This window comes from Drosophila mojavensis, unplaced genomic scaffold, assembly GCF_018153725.1.
Source record: "Drosophila mojavensis isolate 15081-1352.22 unplaced genomic scaffold, ASM1815372v1 contig_16, whole genome shotgun sequence".
NCBI lineage: Eukaryota > Metazoa > Arthropoda > Insecta > Diptera > Drosophilidae > Drosophila > Drosophila mojavensis.
Window position 1 is genome coordinate 4898214 of NW_025318693.1, and position 24782 is coordinate 4922995.

The 24782-nt window shown below is 47.1% G+C and overlaps 2 protein-coding genes across 4 annotated transcripts; both read right to left on the reverse strand.

Moving 5' to 3' along the window:
- Positions 1-22207, reverse strand: LOC6573399 (histone-lysine N-methyltransferase trithorax). Of its 3 annotated transcripts, none has more exons than XM_032727941.2 (10): positions 21575-22207; positions 15545-15979; positions 13321-14434; positions 12040-12590; positions 11307-11884; positions 11057-11239; positions 2317-10996; positions 2124-2257; positions 1884-2059; positions 1-1818 (listed from the first exon to the last, which is right to left on the reverse strand). In XM_032727941.2, the coding sequence occupies exons 3-10, from the start codon at positions 14305-14307 to the stop codon at positions 1645-1647; spliced, it is 11463 nt and encodes a 3820-aa protein (XP_032583832.1). In that variant the 5' UTR covers positions 14308-14434; positions 15545-15979; positions 21575-22207; the 3' UTR covers positions 1-1644. The 3 variants fall into 3 exon arrangements, with proteins under 3 accessions (XP_032583832.1, XP_032583833.1, XP_032583834.1); XM_032727942.2 differs by having other exon boundaries at positions 13321-14437; XM_032727943.2 differs by lacking the exons at positions 13321-14434; positions 15545-15979.
- Positions 22208-22478: 271 nt separating this feature from the next.
- Positions 22479-23978, reverse strand: LOC6573398 (bromodomain-containing protein 4). The gene has a single exon (XM_001999443.4). It carries the CDS (start codon positions 23879-23881, stop codon positions 22703-22705), a length of 1179 nt encoding a protein of 392 aa, XP_001999479.1. The 5' UTR covers positions 23882-23978; the 3' UTR covers positions 22479-22702.
- Between the last annotated feature and the right edge of the window lie 804 nt (positions 23979-24782).

Genomic DNA, 24782 nt, shown 5'->3' on the forward strand with positions numbered 1-24782 from the left:
TTGTTTAAAATAATTTATTCTGTAGTTTATTAAACTTTTTTCTTTAGGGAATAAAAATATAAAATTCCTTGACGTCGGGCAAAAAGTGCCCGCGTCTGAATGGCTGCCAAAAATGCTGTGGAACTTTGCCTGTACATTCGTATGCTTGCTAGCTTTCGTATGATTCCGAACCGAACTATGTAAGTTATACTATAGATAATGTGGTTGAATTAATCAAACCGACTTTTGACAAAAATACAAATATAAAACGAGCTAAAAGTAGGCTTAACCGAATCAATACATATTACAACTAGTAGAATACAAGGGAGCTGCTTAATAAATAAGGATTACTTGTAAAAGCCGGCAATAAGAGGCTGATGTGACGCATACAAAATAAAAGAACAATTTTACATATTTAAACTAGTTATAAATTTAGAACACAATCTTTTGTTTTTAAGCGACGACAAACGAATTACACGAATTTACATAGAATTTAAAAATCGATAAGAAATACATAAATAAATCGCACGAATACGTGCTCATTTGAAAACTATAGTATAATTATGCGTTTGTCTGTCACTTCTTAACAATTACATTGGTGTTTTCTGTTCACAAAATAATTTCAAAGGTGATGCTTAGTTACTTCTCGCGTAGCCAATACTAACATACATATGTGTATGTGTGTTTGTGGTGTGTATGCATGTTTAAGTATATATGTATATATATATATTAGATTAGGCCATTGGATTATTATTATTTGTAATAGTTAGTTAGTTAGTAAGTTCAATTGCAACAAACATAAATACTCAATTTGCAAGTGCGCATATATCTACATAAAATAGTTGAATCTGCTTCTTTTATAATTAGAGATTTGTTGCTTCTTATGCATAAATATTTAATTACCTAACACTTTATATTTAATTCAATGTTCATTTTTGTTTCTTTATATACAATCTAACACAAGCCCCTGTAAATAATCATTAAATGGTTGTCCACCGATTTGGCCATTCATGGATTGATAATCTGACCAAACAGGTATACATATATATTGATCTTGATCGCGTGATTTGCAACATTATTATGCCTAGGTTAATTATTTTAATATATATAGAATCTGTCAAGCCTTAATATACTGAATTTCATATCTGGTAGCTAATACATATGTATATATAATGCATATATTTTAAACATAGTTCATATACAGTTAAACCATCTTCGCAGAATACTGAAATCATCGAGTTTTTCCATATTATTATGTGTGTGTGTGTGAGAGTGTGTTACAGTGTAAATCTACACACTTTAGATACATGATAAAATATATATTTCGTACAGATTATATCAATGGGTTTGCCATATAGATATGAGCACAAGTCGCGTTATATTATTAGAATATTAGTTGTTTATATACGAATATGTATGGGATATATATTTTATATAATATCAACGTTTAACTCTTACGTGTACAACTGTTTTATCTACGTCTACTTAAAATATATGCTATCAAATGAAATGTATCACGATTGACCAAAAATAAGATCGAAATAACCGTTAACTACACATGTTGCTTGTTTGTCGTATTCTTCATTGAGTATGTCCTGGACGAGCGCGCTGCGCCGTCCATTATTTGTATTCTATATATGTTTCTATATGCATTTTGGATCTGGCCTAGTTTAAGTACTTGCGGCAACGCTTTGAGCCGCATGAACAGGGAATTTTCTCATCCTCGAATGGAAATTTGTAGTCATAGGTCAGCTCCTCGCCCTGCACGATGCGACGCAGGGCGAAGATGATGATGTGCTTGTGTCCAAGTATATCGACGACTTTCGAGTAGCAATTCGGCTGTGAAAGACAAAATCATTCCAATTATGTTATCTATTCATTCAACCTAAACCAGTACCACTCACCTCACAAGAGTGATTGATAAAACGTGCCGCATTGCCACGCATTGTGGCATCCACAACGAGATTGTCGTCAATCTTGAACATGTAGCAGCCAATTCCGCGGCTGTCATAATATCGCTCCCGCTTGTCCGTCAGCGTAGAGCGTATCAGTTCTCCAGCGTACTCGATAACCATTTCACCTGTGGAAAATTAGTTGCTCAACAATTAGCTTAAATTCACAGAAAGTTCAAGGACATTACGCACCCGCTTCGATATCTTTAGTGCAGTAGAGACCACGTCCATGGATGTGAGAGCGGAAGACGCCCACGTAATCCTTGTAGGTCTCCTTCAGCGTACGGTACTTCATGGCCATGGGAAGATTGCTTCCAGTTCCGCGTCTACAAAGTAAATCATGAATTAGTTCAGTTCGCATATCACTCAAAGCGATGTGACCTACCTGGGCACCAGTTCGTTATCGGAAGGCTGCACAAACACCTGGATGGGCTGCTTGCGATGCCTGGACGCCAGCCAGCTAAACATGTCGTATTCTGAGCGACTGCTATAGGGCTCACAGCGTGCACACTCGTATGCGTTCTCCTGCAGCTCCTCCTGATCAGAGCCGTAGTCTATAATCGGCTGGCCATCCGTTCCAGTGCCAAGAAGTGCTGCACTGTTGCCAGACGCCCCGCTGACCGCATGCCCAGCTCCGGCAGATGTGGACACGTTCCCGTTACGCTTGTGATACTTGGGCGTGTACTTGACGCACTTCTCGACGCCCGGCAGTTGCTCGATCAGATACTTGAGGGCGTTCGTCTTAAGCCCGATCATTTGCACTCCGCTCATGTCGGCCAGTGGTCCTTCTGGCAGAGGCGTCAGACCGTGAGCTCGTCGTGCCACCTGCACAGCTTCGAACACCTTCTCCCATATCTCGGCAATCGAGCTCGACTTGTAGGTGAAGCCGTCTTCGCTTTGTATCTCGTACAGCAGATGGGGTCCACTAATCTTCTTGGGGTCGCGCACTGGCGGCGGCTGCTGTGGGGCAGCGGCTGTGGGCATCTCATTAGGCTGCACGGCATCTGGCTGCTGTGGCAGGTCGAGTTTGGGTTTCTTCAGCTCCAGCTCAACGCCCGCTTGTAGCTTCAGCTGCAGCTCGTGGGCCTCGGCCATTTCGTTGATGTAGCTGGCCGCTGCTTCCACTGCAGCCGTCTCCTCAGCTGTGGCCGTGAAAGCTTCGTCATCCGTAGCCACTGAACCGGCGCCAGTCGTGGCCAGCACATCCTCGACCATTTGCTGATAGCCAGCGCTCGCTTCGACTGTGGTTGCCGTGGCTATAGAATCGGCACAATCATCGTTTGTCAGGTTGTCCAGAATCTTGCTGATCTTCTCCTTTACCGCCGGCTCCTCGCTATCGGACATTTCGTGATCATTGCATGCCGACGTTGCCATCTTCAAGCTAAAGTCATCGTCGTCTTCCTCCTCCTCATCGGCATCATCCACTTGACTCAGCCCCTCAGTTCCGTTGCCGTTCTTCAGCCTGTCATAATGATCGTCCGTCTCCATGGGCACAGCCTCCACATGGAAACCATTCTTCTCCAGCAGGCAGCTCTCGTTAGATGTTAGCTGAAAGCCATTACTAACTATATCCATATGCTGTTGCTGTTGTTGTTGTTCTTGTTGCTGCTGCTGTTGCTGTTGGCATGAGGTGGAGTCAATGAGCATGAGATCGTTGGCTTTCGGTTTCTCCAGCTGTGGCTGTGCCTCCGACTGTTTCTCGAAGATGTGTTCACTATAGAGCGGCTCCTGTTGCTGCTGCTGCAACTGCAGCGTCGTTATGGAATTCGTCTGCACCAGACTATCCAATGTGGTGCTCGTCTTCAATTCCGCCTCGTAGCCAGGAGATTTCTGCTCCTGCTGCGCGTAGCATTTGAGCACTGCCTTCTGCGTGGATGCGGCCGCAATCACTGGCTCATCTATGGGCTTGGGTGGCGTCGGCGACTGGACCACGGCGTCGCAGTTCAGTGGCGCCGGCTCCTGCCGCTGTTGCATGGGCAGCACCCGATTCGTGGGCCGGCTATTTATCGTAATGCTGTTCTGCGGCGCCGCAGTGGTGCTGTTGTTGGTGGTGCTAACAGCTATCGGCTGCTGCAGCTGCAGAGGATTGACCACATTCGTGGGTAACGAATTGCTGGTATAGTGCTGCAGCCTCGTAGGATTGCCATTGATGAGAAGATCCGGCTGCTGCTGCTGCGTCTGCTGCTGCAACTGGTGTGGTTGTTGGGATGGCTGCTGCTCCAGCAGCTGTATGGGCTGTGCCTGCACCGTCGGCGTAATTACAAACTGGGTGGTTGCCTGGGGCTCTGATGTGTTCACTATGCTGATGATCGGCTGCTGTGTGGGCAGCAGTTGAGGCACGGATAGCTGCTGCTGCTGTTGCTGCTGCGGCTGTAGTTGCTGCTGCTGCTGCTGTAATTGCTGTTGCTGGAGTGGCGCGGGCAGGCGCTGTTGTAACAGCGCCACCTTAGGCATCTGATTAGCCACCGCTGACGGCTGCTGCTGCTGCTGTTGTTGAATTGCAGCTGCCGAAGTGGGTAGCTTGGGTGCCGGCTTCATAAGCTTTGGCTTCACCTCAACCTTGTGAATGGGCCTGATCAAGTTGGTTTTCTTCTGCAGTGGCTTCGAGGCTATGCTGGGTGGTGCGCCGCACGTGGTGCCCGTCTGCTGCTGCACCGCTGCCTGCTTGCTCTTCAGCTCATTTGACAGCTGCTGCCGCTGAAATTGTGACGTATGTTTCACATTCAGGTGACTCGTTTGCTGCTGCTTTGGCTGCGGATGATGCTGCTGCTGTTGTTGTTGTTGTTGCTGTGACTGCTGCTGATACTGTTGCTGTTGTTGTTGCTGTTGCTGCTGTTGCTGCTGCTGTGTAACGACATTGGTGGGCAGCACTTTGTTGACCACTTGGGGCTGCTGTGGCTGCGGCTGCACCTTGCTGAGCATCGAGATGTTTGCCTTTGTCGCGTTTGCATTGCGCTTCACTTGTGCCACCGGCGGCACCTTGGCCGTAACCACCATTGGGGCCACATAGTCCGACATGGTCTGCTGTGCGGACGTTGTGGGCGTGGCGGTCTGGAACTGAAAGCCAGCATTCTGCAGCAACTGTGTGGTGGCGTCCTCCGTCGTCTGGGACTGGCTCTGCTGCAGCACGCTGGCAGTATTCCAGCCGGTGCTGCTGCCCGCATCCACTGCATTGTTGAGCACCACATAGCCAGCGGGGAGATCGACAATTGGCTCGATCTTGCTGGCCTGGAACACCTGGGTCGTCGTGGCCGAGAAACTTGCATTCTGGCTAAGCACACCCGGCATGGCCGTGGACACAAACTGCTGCGAAGACATCACCGTGTTCTGGACTATTGTCTCCAAGCCGTAGTACATGGGCTGCGTGGCCAGTATGACCTGAGGCGTCGTAGTGGCAAATTCCAGCCCAGTGGCACCACCGCCAGTTGCTCCACCCAGTATGAGTGGCTGCTGTGTTGTCGCACCCTGCGTTCCATCTCCCCCCGTGGTTAGCTGTAGCGTCTGCGGCTGGATGAGCGTGCCGATGACCTGGGGCTGCGCCTGCAGCGATCCGGTGAGCATCTGCAGGCCCGAGTTGGTCGGAGCGGTGGTTAGCACCAGATTCCCACTTGCATCGGTTTGCAGAAATGTCGCACCACCGCCCGGCGCAGTCAGGAACGTGGGCGTGGCCGTCGTCTGCTGTGACTTATAGTCATTGGCCGTCGGTATCGAGATGTACTGCAGCGGCTGGTTCTGACTGCCGTCCCCGGTCACAAACGAAATGATGTTCTGCGCCTGGGTTTGCGGCAGCAGCAGCTGCGACGTTTGCGGCTGCGAGTTGCTCTGAAACAGCAGCTGGGGCTGCAGCAAATTCTGACCAAGCAGCTGGGTGGTGCCAGCGGTGACCGTGATGGGCTGTTGTTGTTGATGCTGCTGCTGCTGTTGTTGTTGTTGTTGTTGCTGCTGCTGCTGCTGCTGCTGCTGGGGCTGCAGCTTCGCCTGAATGGGCTTGACGCCTTGCGCTGACTTCAGCTGCTTCTGCTTAGCCGCTGCTGTTGCCTGCTGCGCCGCTTTCGTGGCCACCGTCTTGAGCGGCTTGGCGGTGCCACGCAGCGGCAGGACGATCTTCTTATCGCTGTTGGTCGCCTGCAGCGTTTGGTATGTGGTCGTTGGCATGGCTGTTGGCGCAGTCGTCTGCAGCAGCTGTGGCGCAGCTCCATTGGCCTGTGGTATCTGTATGAACTGCTGCGTTCCATCCGGGTTCGTGGAGAGCGCTATCAGCTGGGGTTGCGCCTGCGCGTTAACCGTTGGCTGTGTCAGGGCAAAGCCGCCGCCCAGGTTGGCCGCCAGATTCTGCAGTGAGTTCGCATAGAGCTGCAGATCATCGTTGCCATTGGACGTCGCCTGTGTGGCATTTGGCTGGGACAGAAAGAAGCCATTGCCCAGAGACTGCGCCTGCAGCTGTAGCGCCTGCAAGCCCTGCAGACCCTGCACTCCGAACTGGCCCAAGGTGGCCAGGTTCTGCACCTGCGGAAAGGAGGTCTGCAAATAGTTGAGTCCGCCCGTGTTGCCCAGCGTGGCTGCGGCGATTGCCTGTTTCTGCAGCTCGTTGAGGCTCTCGGCGCTGAGCTGAGAGGGCCCCGTCGTGGTCTCCGACTCCGATTCGCTGGTGGACATGGGCTCACAGCTGGCCAAGTGTCGCTGGAAGGAGTCGTAGTTGCGATATGTGCACTGGCAGCGCTCACACTTCACCTGCCCCGTGAACTGGGCCGTCGACAGGTTGCCATCGCTGCCAATAATCCGATACTCGGTTATGGAGTCGTCCACGCCATCCATTTGCATAATCTTCAATTTGGCAGCCTCGTCGCGAGACTCGCTCTTTTCGAAATATCGCTTCGCTGCACTCCACGTAAAGCTCTTGGTGCGCATGGCTGCGTTTCCCTCGGCGAGCAGCTCGCTGCTGCCGCAGATCGACTGGCGCCTCGTGATGCCGGCCACGGTGGCCATTTCCTTTTTGTTGCGTTGATTGAGACTGAGGAGCACGCCCTCGGGCAGGTTCTTGGAGAGCTTGCGCCGCTTGAAAACCGCAACGCTGCTGCCATCCATCTTGGGCCAGGAGCGCGTTTGAGCCGTGGCCGTTTTCTTGAGCACCTCGCTGTTTCGCTGCTTCGCCTGGTTGGAGCTGCGTGTGGCGGACAGCATGGCATCTTCAACGGGATTGCTGGCTGGCCAGCAATTGCTGAGCTCCAGCTGCTTGCTGAGGCTATTTGAGTTGCGCGTGTCATCGTCGCAGATGCTCACCGATCCGCCTGTCGCCTGTGATGTGGCCGTTGTGCCGTCCTTGGACTGGTCGCTCATGGCGAACAGTTCGGTCTTGTCGCCCAGATCTTCGTACATGAATATGTCCAGCATGGAGATGCCATCGAGCAGTTCATGCGGCAAGTCCTCGAATATGGCATCCTTTATCTCTGGCGGTAATAGATCCGCATTCTGTTGCGGTTCCTCCTCGGTGTTCTCATCGGGTGGCACATACGAATTCGGAAACTCGGCCCAGTCCGTCTCCAGCAGATCGCTGCGCGCCAGACTGCTGTGCCATCGCGCTATCTGCGCCAGACCCAACTGCACCAGCGAATAATTCGGATTGGTGTGATCCACAGTGAAGTTTCGCCCGGCGTCGAGTGTCAGCGTGGACGAGTAGCTGTTCTGTATGGTGGTGCGTACCGTGTACTCAACGATCTTCCATGGCTCCTTGGAGGACCAATACAGCCGGCTGCACAGGAAATTGATCGGTACTAGGGCTTCGAAGGAGTCGGAGAAGCGCGGCACAATGGAGCCCAGCTGTCGCACCTCGAGCGATCCAATGTGGAATTGCACCTTGGCGGGCTCAATCAGCTTTTTACGCTTGCGATCCAGCTCCACGTAAACGGGACGCGAGACCTCAAAGTTCGTTTCGTAGGTAACGCCCGGGGATCCATTCGCCTTGAGCGCATTGCGAGCATGAACCGGACAGTACATGGACTTGTCGGTGAGGAAGGCACAGTCGATGCTTCGCGCACAGGGATAATGATAGTGCTCGCCGCACGACTTGACATTGCAGCCAACTGTGGCGCCTCGATTGCCGCAGACGGTGCACTTGATCATCCGACCGCGGGCCACTGCGCTGTGCACATTCTGCAGCGAGCCGTCGATCTCCTCGAACACCTCGGCGGACCACATGGCGCAGTTCGTGTGCACCCAACAGTCGTGACCACAGTAAAGTAGACGCGCTTCCTCCCCGGATAAGCCCTCACCGCTTTTGCGGCAAAAGAGGCAGACGCGCGTGTCGAGACGTGTCTTCACCGCACATCCACCCAGATCGTCCACATCGGCCAACGGTATGTCCAGGAGGCCGGCACTCGGTGGCTGCGTTGCTGTATTGTGCTCGGCATATGCGGACGGAGACTCCTCCAGTTCCTCATAGCCGCACGACTCAAACATATCCTCCTCGAGCGCATCCGTGCAGGCCTTGGTCTCGTTCTGAAACCAGGGAAACTGCTCGCTCAGCAGCTCCTTGTAGGCTATGTCCAGCTCATCACAGTTGCTCTGCTGTATCACCTGGCTCATGTCGTAATTGAACTCCGCCAGCGAAACATAGGCATTGTTCGCGATCTTCTGCTTAATGTCGACGAGGCTGAACGACTGCGATTGGGTCGATGGCTGCAGGCAGGTACATGGCACCGGAGTCGACGGCTTCGGATTGGACGAGCTCAGCTGCTCCTTGAACTCGTACACATCGTCGCTGTTCTGGCTCTCGCCATCGCTGCCCAGCCCGTTGTAGGTGAACTGCAGCGCCTTGGGCTGCAGCTTGCCTTGAGCCTGAGCCTTGCCTCCTCCTGCGGCACAGCTGCAACGGAGTTTCTTGCGCGGACTCAGCTTGAGCAAGGCGCACGCTTGCCGCGACTTGCTGAGCAACTTGAGCACGCTGTACAGGCTCGACTTGAACTCCTCCATGACAGCCTGACGCCACTCGTCCGCTTTTTGGCGGGAGACATCGCAGCGCCTGGCGCACTTCTTGCATATGAACTCAATGGATTCCGGCAGCGTGCTCAGTAGATTGTACTGCTCGTCGCTGAGGCCCTCGCACTTGGAGTGCACCCACTGGTTGCAGTCGCCGCACTCCATCATCTTCAGGTCGAAGTCGTTGTCGTCATAGCACTTTTGGCAGATGGGGCAGAAGTTGCCCTTCTTGCGCAGCTTGAAGCAGGCGGTGCACATGGGCAGATTGCCCACGAACTTGGACACCTTGGTGGTGGCGCAGGACTTACACTTCAAACAGTTGACGCAGATTAGGGGCCGATCCGCACCCAGCAATCGCTTGCTGGTGCCCAGGCACGTGCTGTGGTAGTTCTTCTGGCACTTCTGACACTTCACCTTCGACCCGGACGACATGTTGCACGTATAGCAAACGGTGCAGCGCGGACATAGCCAGTTGAGTCGCTGCGTCAGCTGATTCAGCGCCGTATTCGTTGCCGCTGAAATGGCGCAGGCATTGCTGGACGTGTCTAACAGGCTGTTCATCAGCGTATCCTCAAAGGAGCTGTGCTTCAGATTGTACTCGTCCAGCACACAATACTGATGGTAGGGCTCACAGCAGCAGGCGCAAAAGATGAGCGGATCCAGGCCCGTCGAGCCGCACAGAAAGCATAAAGCACGCTGCGCCACTGGCTCTGTGACAATCAATCCAAATCCCGTTTGACACACTTCGGCCGGATCGTAGTTCTCCCAGAAATCGATTGAAATCAACGCCTTCAGCCGGTTCACTTCCTTAGCCAGGGCACGACGACTCTGCGGAGCAGCCGCCTGATTTCCAGCCGTGCTGCTCCCCTCGTGATTCCGCTGCTTCTTGCTGGGCATCAGACCGCTGGCCGCTGATGTCACAGTTGCAGTCGCATTTCGCGTAGTAACTTTGCCCTTGGAGGATGCCGATGTAGTTGTTGCCTTTTTAGCCTCTGTTTGCGCACTTGATTTACCGCTCTTCGGTTCCAGCGCAGCCTTAGCAACTGGCTGGGCTTCCGCTGTGGTTTCATTAGTCGTTGGCTTGCAGGTGGCACAGTTGTCGTTCTCATCGATGATCATTTGCACGGTCTGTGGCGACTTGGGCTTCTTGGCGTTGGCCTCCGGCACAGTTGCTGGCGGTGCTGTTTCTGCCGCTGCCAGCTCGTCTTCCTCGTCGCCAAAGGTGGCTAGCGGCTGACCAAGAACTATGGATGCACTGCGGCACACGTGTTTCACACGCGGCCCCTTCAGGTCAATGCGCTGCCGCTTCAAGTTATCCGGCGCTGCCGATGTCGGCGTGGAGGCTGCCTCAGCCGTCTCCATTGCACTGTGGGTGGCGGAAGTGGAGTTCGTTTGGGCTGCAGAAGAGTTGGCGATGGACGCTCCAATCGCTGCTGCTGGTGGATGTTGTTGATCATCCTTTTGAATCTCCGATGTGTTGACGTCAGTCACTTTTCTTGTACTGGGACTAAGCTGCTTATCGCCTTCCTGTTCCTTTGCTTTCTCTTTGTCCTGCTTGGCCTTGCGCGTGGCTTTATTTGGCGCAGCCACTGATGGTTCACTGGTGCTGGGCACGGGACTTAGAGCAACCGCCTCCGTGGACGCGACTTTTAATTCTTTCGGCTTTTTGTTATCGCTGGCTATCTTTAAGAACAACGGCTTTTCGAGTATTGCAGGTCGGAGCAATGGAGTGCTGCCAAAGGTAACATTATTCTCTGCCAGAGGATTCGACTTGATGATGTTCACTGCAGACTCCGCACTGGACTTCCACATGATGGTCGTGCCGGAGCTCGCAGACGTGGCGGAGTTTGTCGGCGCTGTGAAGCGCATGTTAGCCGTGGGCGAAAGCAGCTCCGAGCTTTTGTCGTCCTTGGGTGCGCTCTCTTCGCGCATATTGGCGGGCAGCATGGCACTCAAGCGGCTTCTATGCCCCGAGGGCAGCTGGAATACCGTTATGCATTTCTTAAGCCAACAAGCCGTGCAGCGCTCCTTGTAGAGCTTCTTGAAGTTCTTCAGCTGGCTCTTGGCCGATTGTATGCTGCAGTTGCCGCCTGTAGATTGGCGAAATGTTATTCATGTATTTATTAGCAACTATTTTGATAAATGCATACCGTTTGCGCCCTTGCACTGCAGTTGCTGAGCCGACTGTGTTGGCGTCGATAGCTTGGATACCTTTGTCATTCTTGAGTTGAACTTCCGACAAACATCACAGGCAATTGCGCCATATTTTCGCTCCAGCGTCGCATTCTTGTTGTTCACTGGCGCTGAGCAAATGGCGCATGACGTACTCACAGCTGAAATTACCAAAAAGTCAATTAAAAACGATGCTCTAGAGGTGCTTAAACTCCACGATTCCCATACCTGAATTGGCATTATTGAGAGAGCCAAAGGATACAGCATTTGCTAACGAAATGGCACTGGATAACGCAGGCGATGGCGACGCTGTGGGCAGCTTGGCGCCCACAAACGACCCACCCTTGTCCGTTTGGAACTGCAGGCGCGGCTGGCGCATCACAAAACTGCTGTTGAGCTTCGTTGAGCCAAAGCTAGGAAACGTTTCCTTCAACAGCTTCTGGCTCAAAGCAACGGACGATGATGATGATGCTGACGACGTCGAAGCGGCCATTTCGCTGGCAAAGTCCGTCAGCCCAAAATAGTTCTTCGGCTTAGGCTTGCTAACGGCATCGCTGGTGCTCTTCTTACTGCTTATCCCGCCCATATCAAGGAGACGCTTATTGGGCTTTATGATGCGAGATGAGCGTGTGCTGCGTTTGGGCAACACGAAATGCTTATCCACGACCAGTTGCCTGTCGTCACCATCCTTTTCATCCATATTAGCTGTTGTTTCAGCACTCTTCTCGGGCTTCGCCTCTTCCTTGTCCTCCACTTCTTCATCATCAATGCCCTCATCGTCCTCAATGTCATCGCTACTTTCGGAGCTATAAATTATAATAAAAAGTTGGTTTAGTTATCATTTCCAAATATTTTGTATATTAAACTAGTTCCCTGAATGTTTCGCGAAATTTATAAATAGGAATTAGTTAAACCATGAATGCGCTAATTCACTCAATTATTAATTAACTAATACACTTACCCATCATCGTCGTTGTCTTCCGTTGCTCTGGACTGCGGCTCCTCCTTGTGAAATGTGACACCACCCGAAACGGCGTCCTCGTCGTCCATGGGGGCGCCAAAGGCTCGACTCAGACCAGAGCCAAAAAGATTCGCGGAGCTCGATTCCTGTGCGGTGGATGCCGAGGCATGCACTGAGCGAAATTTCAGCGAGTTGAGCTTGTCGATGTTGGAGTTCTTGTTGAGTATCTTGGACAGTATGGAGGGACGCACAATGAACTCGCTGCCCCGGCAATAGGTGAGCGGTCGGTTCATGCTGTCCTTCTTCATGATCGAAACGAGCGGCACCCGATTGTCCGGATTGTAGAAACGCTTCACCACCGACTTGTCATCACTGGTCTCGAGTATATTCTTGAAGGTGACCGTTTTCTTCTGCTTGGTCGCCGTGGGGGCCCCTGGGGCGGCACTCGTGCCGGCCACCGCATTGGCGCTGGGACTGCACCCATTCGATTTGCCTGCGGCGACAGCGGCTTCTGGGCCGGCCTCAGTGCCCATTTCGTTTGAAGCCTTTAGCTGGAAAAACGCAAACGACAGGTTAGTCATAAAGGTTCCACTCCATGTCTTTTGGCCAATCAATAATGCATGCAAGTAAAGCGAGTAAATAACATGCATGCTCGTAAAAAAAAAAGCAAACAAAACCAAAAAAAAAAGAAAAAACTAAAGCAGGCGGAAGAGCATGCAAAGCAAAGCAAAGCAAAACAAAGCAGGGCAAGGGATATGCGAATAGGAGTATGGGGATGCAGAGGCCAGGGTGCAGGGTGGGGAGAGCAGTAAGCAAGTGCAAGTTTTGGGGGAAAAACGAGTTATTTGCAGGTACAGACAGGCAGGTAGGTAGGTAGCTAAGTAAGTAAGCAGACAGGCGGGGCGAAGCGCGAAAACGTCATAAGAGCCAATTAAGCAGGTAAGCGAGCAGCTCACAGGCAATAGTCAGACAAGCAGGCGATAGGGTAACCACTAGTTAGTTAGCAATCCGAGGGGCGCATAATTTAGCGCCCGACTTGACGGGATTCTTATTTACATTGCCTGAAATGGGGCAGAATAAGCAAATAACACGCAATACACATAAGAGGAGACACCAAACAAAAATACAACAAAAATCACTGAGTTAAATCGCTCTTAACTTATTTTTGTATATATACACATATGTACATATATGTGTTGCATGTTGCTGTAGGTGCGCATTTATTAAGCGGGCGCGTATCGTGTGTGTACAGTACAACATGATCTAAAGAAATCCACTTACCATTGCAACATCTTCGCCAGCGCCTGCTGCTGCTGTTGCTGTTGATGCGGCTGCCGATGCAGCGGCTGGTGCCTCTGCCACGTTTGTCTCGACGTTGGCAAAGGGGTTCGCCAGAAGGCCAGCAGCAGTGCCTCCCCCGCCCCCAGCAGCTGCTGCCAGTGACGTCCCAGGCATGCTTGACGCCGACGACGACGTTGACGTTGACGTCGTTGCCGTCGTCGACGCCAGCGCAGCAATCGCTAAAGCCGTCGCCTTTGTAGTCGTAGGAGCGGATGACGATGAAGACGATGAAGGGCAATTAAGTTGCAATTGCTGTTGTTGTTGTTGTTGCTGCTGCTTGAGTTTCGACGTTGAGGGTAACATCACCTCCGCTCTGGCCAGATTCAAGTTTTTGAATTTTTTATTGCCTCCTTTGCGTGCACGCTGCAACGCACCGAGTCCGGGCCCAAAAGAGACAACGCCGGCTGTTGCCTTCCTGTCATTGCCACTGTCATCCTCGTCATCGTTGTTTGTGTCCTCGGCCTCATCGGGCCCAGCGCCAATGCAGTTGTTGGGCTCGATATTGTTGCCTTGATTTTTGCATTCCTTGACCTCTGCCGACAGTGGGGCTGCAGCTGTGGCGTTCTTGTGGTGACTGCCTCCATTTACATTGCCACCATTTGTTGTGTTACCCCCGCTGGACCCGTTGTCCGCGCTGCTGCCACCTTCGGTGGCTGTGGCACCCGCAACTCCTCCGGATGTACTACTGTTTCCGCTGGTCGTCGCACCACTTGGCGCATTATCATCGTCATCGTTATCACAATTGTTGCCCTTCTCCCGCGACGCTGAGCCGGCGCTTTGTTCGCCCTGCTGATGCTGCTCTGTTGCCGCAGTGCTAGCCGCAGCGCTAGCCGCCGCCGCCGCTGCATCATCCTCCAATTGCAGGACACTTATCCGTTTACGATTGATCGACTTGGATGGTTTCCCGGGGAACTTAGAGCGGCCCATAATATACGCACTTGCTGATCTTTGATTTTTTGCATTTGTCTTTGCATTTGCATTGGCAAATCTTTTATGTTGACCCGGCTCTGTATTTGCAACGCGTTGTTGGCGGCACAAACTTTCTTTGCAGCGGCTGCTGGGAACAATGCAAAAATACGATAAAAAAAAAAAAAATAACAACGTTCACGTGAGTCGAAAAGACCGGTATTAGCAACGCGGGACTGCAATATCAACAAAAGCAGCGGCAACAGCAACAAGAGAAACAACGTCAGAGTCAGCGTCAGCCTATGCCTGTAACCGAACCGCGTTTGGAATGCGTCAATTTCCCCCTTGAGCACTCACAAGCACTCTCACACACACACACACTCACACAGGGACAGACACTAGTGGGCTGTTGTTGCTGTGGTTACCGATTCCACTCTACTACGCCCTCTACTCCCCTCTTCAAAAACGCTTTACTCGTTTCGTTAGCTCGTTCCTTTTCTCGTTTTGCTTAGCTCGTTTTCGCGCGCGTTCCTCGCTCCTTGCTTTGCAAATTACAACTACTAAAGCCGAATGGCCGAAGGTGACGTCGCGACGCGCGGCAGCCGCTTCGTTTACTTCGTTCGTTGTTCGTTCGCTTCGGCTCTCGTTTGCGCTCTCTGCCTCTCGGCACACACGAAACATGTACACAGAAGCCGCTCTCTCGGCTGTCGCTCTTTGGCGCTCCTGTCGCTATCGTTGCTGCTGCCGCTGCCGCTGCTAAAGGTGCAATTGCAGCTGCCTTTGTCTCGCTGTTATTATTGGTTCGGCTCCTGCAGACGATTGCCACGTCTTGCGTGACCACCAGCACACACACACCACCTTTTCACTCTACTACCACTAAATATATAGTTTACAAAAATATATATCTAAAAAAAAAACGTCGTCGCAATAACAACAACGGCTGCTTCTTAGCTCCTTAGCACGCGTTCGTCTTTGTCGCTCGCAGATTCCTGTCCCGCCCTACCTCCCTCCCGCCCTTGTCTAACACCTTTTTACGCTCTCTCTCGCTCGCGCTCTAGCTCTAGCCTACGCTCGCTCTTCTGACGCGTTAATCGCATCGCTCGTCCGACCCCGTCAGCGTTTCATCGATGTTTTAAGTGGTTTTTCTACTTCGGACTTGAACTTTTTTCTACTTCGCAGGATTTTCTTGTTATTCTCTGTTGTTGTTGCTTTTGTTTTCTTTACTTTATTTTTTTTTGCTAGAAATTGAAATTCTTACTGTTGTTGTTGTTGCTTTTGAAGCCCACTACCCTGTTAAGTGGTGGGTTTTCCTTTATGACTGCCTTTTTACGACAGTTTTTCTTTCCTTTATGGGTGTCTTATGGTGACGCGAGCATGAAAATTCTTCTTTTTGCGCGTTTAGTTTTTCTGCGTTTTGAGTTTTTGGTCGTATTTACAATTTTCCACATTGCTGTACTTTCGCGAAACGTTGCTCAACTATGTTAGCAGTGCGGCCGCGGCTGCCACATTAAAATCAACAACATCTTCATCATGATTATCATTATGATCGCTTTCATTATCATTGCAATCATCTACATCATTAGATACTAGCAACACACTCACACATATACTAGCACACTTTTTGCGCATTTATATGCGTGCCTGTGTATGTGTGTATCTACGCGAATTTTTGTCTTAGCGCGATTTCTTGAATCTGGAAAAATGATTGAAAAGGGGGAAAACAAAGTAGAAATTTATTAGTTCGCTTCGTCGCAGTTGGCAAACAAGTTCAGATTTTTACTGTGTGGGTGTGCGATGACTGTATGAGTGTGTGTATGTGCGTGTGAGTGAGACAGTGAATGAATGAATGTATGTGAGTGCACGGGTGAATGTATTTGATGTGCTACTGTTGTTGCTGTTCTTGTTGTTTTTGCTATTGCTGCTGCTGCTGCTGCTGCTGCTATTTGCAGGAGCTACATGTGACGGTTAACCAGGTTTGCTGCTGAACTACTTAATGGCCGGTGGAATAAGAATGAGGTGAAAAACGTTGAACTGCGTGTGCGCCTCTCCACTCCACTTCACTCCACACTATGTCCCACCCTCACCGCCACTGCTATACTCATCCCATTCTGTTGACGACTTGTTATTGCAGTTTTTTCTTTTTCACTCCCTCTCTCTCTTTACATATATTTTATTTGCTGTTTCTGTTGCTTTTAACAAGCTACTGCTGCAATTGAGTTTGTTCGAGCATGAGTCAGTTCGTCAGTTGGTCGCTTCGTCAGTTCGTGCTAGGCTGATTGTTTTTGTGCAAGAGGTGTTTGTATTTGCCTAGAGACACACGACACGGCACGACACCAGGCGACCCGGTAGCGGCACCAATTACCACAACAGTTACTGCTGTTTGTGGCACCACTGACTTGTCGGCCCGGCCAAAGCTGGTTAGCTGTTAGCTAGTTAATTATGCAGCTAGTCGATCATGTCAACTGTACTCCAAGTGCAGTTTTGCTTTATAGTTTGTTTTCCTCCAGTACCCTTTATGTATCAAATTGCTTCAGCAGGGTATGCACGTACAGCAAACCATAAGACAACTTCATTCAAAATACTTTATTCATAAAAAAATATTTCATATTATTCTATTTGAAAAATTCAGATGAACACCAAGCAATGCCATTCAACGGCAGTACGTTGATCTGATTTACAATACAGACTACAGGGTACTTTTTCGTCGATCATTCTTAGTTTTGTATTTAAAAAAATTTTTTTTTATATATTTCTGGACAGTCAATTATTTATTTTCCCATGCACACATATATATATGCATATATGTATGCATGTACATGACGTCTATAAGCCACTCTATCTGAGATTGGAGATTGTAATTTCATTTCAAGCTTGAATTGCTCGTTGTCGATTTTCCTTTGATCTGCGGCATGATGTAAGAATTAAGTTCAAAACGATCGACTAACGCTTAAACGCATATACATATATAAATATATTCCCTGTGTATACAATGTGCCTTGCGATCAAACGAATTGCATCGAGATAATATGAATTATATTTTAACCGATATATAGAGTGCGATAAACAAGTATATCTGGATTTTGCATGCTAAATAAATTCAATTCATATAGTGATTTATTTTCAGGTGCAATTACTTAGTGCTCTACATTTCCTAGTAGTTTTTAATTTGATCAATATTCAATTCACTGGATTAGCAGCACATTCTGCATTGACCTGAACTGAAACATCGTGAAATGCAACTAAATATTACCTCAGGACTGCATTCCGATTAATAAGTCTGCTGATGTCACGATGAGTGCATGCAAATTATTTTAATTGTGAGACAGAATCAATGGCAATTAAGTACTAGCTATTTCAATCAATTTGAATATTGATGCACATATTCACATAACATGACAGATGACATAACAAACTAAAGGTTAATTTGCTCAAGCTGAAAACAATTGTCAACAATTTGCTACTCTTCGAGCCGTTCGCACACCACACAAACTGCGCTTTAAATTGTAAATGGAATACTAAGTGACTTAAAAATTTTCAAACTAGAATTAATAACAACGCGGCGTTGACATCAATTAAGTAAATCGCAACAATTATACACACATGTAAACAGACATAGGTATGCATGTGTGTGTGCTGCCCGACACTGGGAGCCACAATTGAGCGCTTAATGTTGAACTAATCAATAAAATCTCCATAGATGACAAAATACAATCGAATGGCATTCAAATATACCCACAAAGCAGCAGACGAAAGCAAGTTAAAATGTAAACAGGGACAGACAGAGAACCGACTAAAAGATTCCCTGTGTATTAAGCAGTTTCATTTTATGTGTATTGCATATGTACATACATATGTATGTATATCATCATATTAAATACGGATGAGTCGCGACAGGCAACATCGTTAACAAATGCGAATAACCTTCTTTAAGAGTGTATAAAATAAGCAATTGATGGAAATAATTTGAATACTACAAACAAATAAGTCACGCGAGGTGCGTGGCTTATGGTGGAGCACGAACGTGGTGCTCTGGCCGAATGTGGCTGACAACAATCCACAAATGCGTACATACATGTTTCTGTACATACATACGTATCCACAATAATATACATTCGGCGATGTACGAGCGAGCCAATTTGTGCAAGCGAATTAAAGACGACCGAAACCGAAGTGATACGAACAAAAGGAGCCGAGCAAAAACGACGACAACAACGTCAAGGCGCGAGGCCGCACACACACCTTTAATTTAATTGCCATCAATTATGGTAAAAAGATTAAGAAATCAAAACAAGCTCAAAACGTACAGCAACATGAATAAGGCGAACGAGAAACAAAACGAAACGAAACACGAAGACAGACTGTCACACAGACACAGCCACGCACAGCCACAAGCACACGCACACGCTCAACCAGGTAAGCAATGAGATAGACAGAGACAGTGACTTATTCAAACAGTCGCACACACAACTTGCAAATTGCAAGTAATTGAGCAGATTAAAGTCAAGCAGCGACAGCAACAGCAACAGCGGCAACGACAGAAACAGAGGAGGGAGCAGACCAGACAGTCAGGCAAGCAGGCAGGTAGCTAACAAAAACAACGATGCCAGCGAGATGTCGATTGAAAACCGAATCGACTGACGAACGATTAAAAACGTGAGCACGACAATCACAACAACGAACTATAAAATAGATACACACACATATATGCATACATACCTTCAAATGTATGCACACAGAGCGCGACAAAATATGCACGCTTACACCAACACACACATATGCTAATTTGCATGAAATTATGCAAAAATGCCCAAATTATGTGTACGTATGTGCAGGCGAGAGCAGCACAAAAAAAAACTTGAAGGAGACCAAAGACCAGTGTGTAAATAAAGAGCGCAATGGAGCCGAGCAAGAGAAAGCCCAACAGGCCAAGCGGAGCAGCTGAAGATGTTGAATTAAGCAGCCAAAGACAACAAGCAACAAATGTGTTCCGTCTAAAGATAAAAAGAGAGCGTCTAAGACCAAAAGAGCGGGATGGCGAAAGAGAGGGAGAGGGCGAGAGCCGAAGCCAAAACGAAACGAAGGTGGGGGCCAATTAGTGAGCGTGAGAGCAAATTTGCGGGGGTGTGAGAGTCAAATAGGGACAGAGAGAGAGAGAGAGATGCAGACTGAATATATATGTGTGTGTGAGTGAGCGAATGCGGCATAAGCGATTGAGCAGCCAAAAAAGACGTTGAAATCAAAACACGCAGTAAAGGTGAAAGAAAATGTGCGCGCCAATACATAAGTATGTGGGAGCCCAGCACTATACATATGCATATGTGTGTGTGCTTGTGACTGCATGAATGAGCATTTAACACTGAGCGCGAAAATGATGTTTGGTGCCACGAATGCGAACACAACAACATCAACATCTACAGCTGCAGCAGCACCCAATTTTAGCTGTTGCTCTGTTGCTACTGCTGTTATTTGAGCCATAGATGGGTGTTAGATATTTTGTTGGCACGAGATGAAAACACACCTCAAATCGAAAACACATCTCAAACCGGATTAATTAGTCAGTGATTTGCTTCTTTTTTTTCATTTAAATTAAAATTTATGCACGTTAAATTGGATTCGAATATTAAGTGGAGTCATGCACAAGTGGAAGCAGCTCGTGTATGCTCGTGTCACGACACTCGTGCAACTGCGGTAGGCTTTATTATTGTTGACGTTGGTAATTGTTGGTGGTGTCGGTGGTGGGTTCTTTTCAAGTGGCAGCAGCTGCTGCGCAAAAACCAATAGAATTGAAAACTAATATTTCGCCAAGCGATGTAAATTGTGCGAGATGAGTTTGTAAAGTTTTCGGTAGTTGCAGTTGCCGCTGCCGACATCGCGGCGTTGCGTCCGCTTAACAGAGCGTGAAAAGCAAATTTGTGACGTTTCAATAATTCAGGCATTAACCCATGGCCCACTGGCTGTGGCTGCTGTTAGCTTTTGAAAGGCATTATATTGCATACACTCAACATTCACACAGCAACTCACACACTTGCACATTCAAATGCAAATACACAATATGAGCAATTACTCATTTCGGACGCGCTCACACACTTAATATTCGGAATTTGCCGTTTTATTTTTATTTTTGATCGACGAAAATGCCTAAGCAAATATGGTGTCAAAAGAGAGCGCGCGTGAGAGATTGAGAGAGGTAGGGACACACACACACACACACACAACAAACAAGCATATATATATACACACACACATGGCCTATGCAAATAAATAAAACAAAAACACATAAAAAATATTTCGTAATTATTTATCAAAAAATTAACATCGACGGCCACAGCAGCCGCAACTATCAACTCGACCGGCCACGACACAGCAACAAAATCAACAACAACGACAAGAACGACAATAACAATAATAAAACTGAGAGAGCAAGAACAACAAATACAAGTCGTATTGTCGTAAGCACAGCAACTCGGCCCAATCGATTTGCCAGCTATTCATTTTATTATACACACACACACACACACATACATATGCATGTGTATGAGTGTGTACATAATTTATTAAAAAGTTTTAACACCAACGCAAGTGATCAGCGCAATTTTAGTTATAAATACAAGCACTTGGCCGCATTGGTGCCTGCGAGATGCAAAATTTGGTAGACAACGAGAGTATGAGAGCGAGATAGCACGAGCATTTGATTTTAAATGAGAGCTTTTAACAAAAACAATTAACTGTAGGTACTCACTAGACACATCAAACTGTTATTTATTGATGCTGTTTTATTGCTTTGTTTGTTGCTCCTAACTGCCGCGCGCTCTCCCTGTCTAACTCTCTTGCTCTCTCGCGCGCTCACACACACATGCTCTCAGCTTTTGTGTGCATGTGTGTGTGGTGTTTTCTAACTTGCTTTCTATAGTATTTAATAATGCGAGTATATTTGTAAATAACTAAACGACGTAGATACAAAAATATTGTATTTAGATACAAATAACTGTATAATTTGTAGAGTTTTGTTATTGGGCGTCGCGTCGTGCCTTCGGTTCAATGTAAACTAGCTACAACTACACATGACAATTATCTAGCTAAGTATATATATGTATGTATGTAAATGAGTTGTTAGTTTAAGTGTCAAAATGCATTTGTTAGAAACGATACGATTTGATGACTACATTAAGTGAAAAAATAAATAAAAATTAAATATGAAACAAAAAAATAAACAAAACTCGAGCGTCTGACTCATCGACCAAAACAAATCCGCCGACAACGCCTGGATGTAGCATTATTTTGTATTTACCTTATTTTTCTTCTTCCCACAATGATATTACGACGTATCCAACTTTTTATGTCTGTGTCAAAACATAATTCACCTTGCAGAAATACACAAACGCTCAAACAATACTTAACATTCAGCAATACAACATTTAGCGCACACGACTTGTTCGATATTCGGTATTTTTCGTTTTTATTTTCGTTCACTTATTTGTTGGTTTTTGCTTTGCTCTCGCATTCGCCTGGTTGGCGCGCTGCTCTCGCTCTCTCTCACTGACACGAGCACACAAAACAGCGCAACACACTCACGCATACAATTACACATTCAACTCTACTCACGCTCTTTCTTTCTCTCTCGCGCCCGCGCGTTATTTATACATATTTACAGCTGCGTGTGTGTGCGTGAGAATGTCTGTATGTATTTTACGACTATGAAAAAAGCCTGCCTCTTCACAAATCAGGTTTGCAGCCTTCTTATTTCACATTTTTGAGCATTTTCTAAAGAAAATTAGATTACAATTCACTTTATAAAGCACTTATAAAAACTTTTTTCAATAAATTATCAATTTATTGCGACATTTCGACCGTTTTTAACGAAATTTCTCGAGCAGCTTCTGAACGCTGGCTGTTGCCAGATATCATCGCGTATCGATATTAAAATTTCCACCCTGCACAGCTAAAATACTATCGGTATTACGACTACTTTAATCGGAACATTATCGAATTTACGTGAAGAAATTAATGTCTATAAGTTGTTTTTATAATGTAAAACTAGAATAACTAGAATATTTTTGTAAAGTAAATGTAAACATTTTTATTACGACTAAGTGCTAGCTAAATTGATGCTAAACTCATATAGTAATGTTATAAAGCAGTCGCAATGTAAACACTAGCGGCACCTGGTGGGCTTATAAGGAAACATTTGAATCGGTTAAATTTTGAATTGGCGGCAATTTAAATAGAATGATTTATTTAACATATTTTTTAGCTCTAATGGTAATGTTACTTAAAGTCCCAATGTATGCATTAGCGACACCTAGCGAAACCACAAGTACTGATATGAATCGGTTAAATTGGAAATTGGAGTCGATTCACATTAAAGCAATAAATTTTACGATTGATTTCATTTATGGTTCTCATCAAGCAATATAAGCTAACGATATTGATGGTAGCTCCCTGCTCCATAGGAGAATCTCTCTTCGGAACTGAGATAACTATCCTGCTGTGAGAGAATAATATTATAATCTCGAAGCTTTTTGCTCGCCAGATACTGAATTCGCTTCTTCGCCTCGGTCAAAGAGCTGCGGAATGCACCCAAACGTGATTCGAGAACAGCATTTAACGCAGTCGTCGCCTCGATTACGTTTTCATCCATCGGAAAACAGGCCAAGGCGTTCTGGAACATCGTCCTCAGCTTCTCGATGAAATGCTCAAAGTTTTCGATTTCGTCGTTGTCCAGCATGAAACGCAATGTTTCCCAGTCCAGCTTGTCCTCGACATCGTGGTTGTAGCGTATATTCTGACTGTACTGGCGCCACAAATCACCGGAGCGAAAGGGCCAGTTGATGTAGTCCCGCTTGCGCTTGGTCAGGCACTGGAGCATCCGCAACGAGTGGTTCTTCTCCACAAGATAGATCTGCCAATCGATCAGTATGTTCGGGGTCGAATCGAACTCAACGGGCTCCCCGTCAGGCTCATCGTCAACGTCAGACTCAGACTCGCTATCGTCCCCCTCCTGAGTCTGGCATGCACCATCGTCCAGCCTAGGTAACTTGCTTGGAACTGGGCACGCACGCTCCAGCTGCAGTGGCCTGACCTTGCGTCTCCGGAGCAACGATTTGGTACTCAGCTCCGTCTCGTTGCTCATGTCGATCATGGAGAGACACGTCCGGAAGATGGCGTACAGTTGCTTGCCGGCGGCGTGCACCCGTGTCCCCGGCATAAAAAACAAACTGGAGTTGGCGAAGATCAGCTCGAAGTCTTCCAGCGCCTCGTTCGCCCGCCAGTAGTAGTTGTTGTTCAAGCGCTGGCGTATGGTGCTCAGGTCCATGGGATTCTTGATCACAGTGTGGTAGTTCGGAATGCAGAGCTTAGTCGCATCCACCGGTTCTTTGAAGTAACTCGACCAGCGGCTCCTCCACAGAGACTCCAGTACCGACTTCAGGCTCTCCAGCACGTTGGTCAGCCGGCCGGGCCTCTCTGGCGGCGGTATCACCGGCGGCTGAACAACCCCATTCACCGGCAGAACGCGCGGCTCGATACGAGGCGGTATCTCCTCAGTGGATGGCTTAGCCTGCTTCGGCTTCATCTTGCCCTTGCCCAACTTATACATTCTCGAAAAATTCTTTACAATCCGATTCAGAACTCTCAGTGAAATCAAATGTCAAACCGAAGGCCAGCTCAGCGTTTGCATTTGCTTTGACAACTGGCATCAAATGCAAAGGTAACTAAGCTGGCAACATTTTTAATTTATTTTCGATTATTTTGATTGGAATTTGAATGCAAACGCTAACGAAAAAATGCAACTACATTTTCCACTATTAAAAATTAAATATTGTCTATTGTACACTGTTTGGTAAGTGATTTGATTTAATGAAAAACACAAACTAAATTTTCCACTATTTATTAATTTGAATATTATTTAATGTATATGCATTTTTATTATTAAATTTATTATTTTTATTCAAGCTCTAAGAAAATAATATTATATATATCATATCATATCTGTTGAATGATCAGAAAATATTAAATCAAAGTAAATGCCACAAATTATAATTAAAGTTATCTTAAGCTAAAGTCGAGTCTCGATAATTTGTTCCCTATTTCAAATATCTCAATAAATAGAACAAATTATATGCCCTTGAAAAATTTGTATTATCGATAATTGTCACTTCAGTGTAAATCGAAAAAAACTGATGACCTTGCCATTTCGAATTAACGAATCCCGACTATTATTATTTTGTTGTTATTTGTTCTCAATTTGTTTGAACATTATTTAAAAAATATATTTTTAAATATATATATTAGAAATCACAATAATAAATTTAAATGTATGAATAAAAAAAAAAAAATAAGACAATTAAAATTAATAATAAATATTAATAAAATCTCAATAACAAATATTAATTTATGATTTAAAAAATATAAGATAAATAAGATTAATAATTGATATTAGTAACTAAAATAAAATAAATGTAACAGCTGCAAAAAAAGTACAGTAATTCACAAAAAAT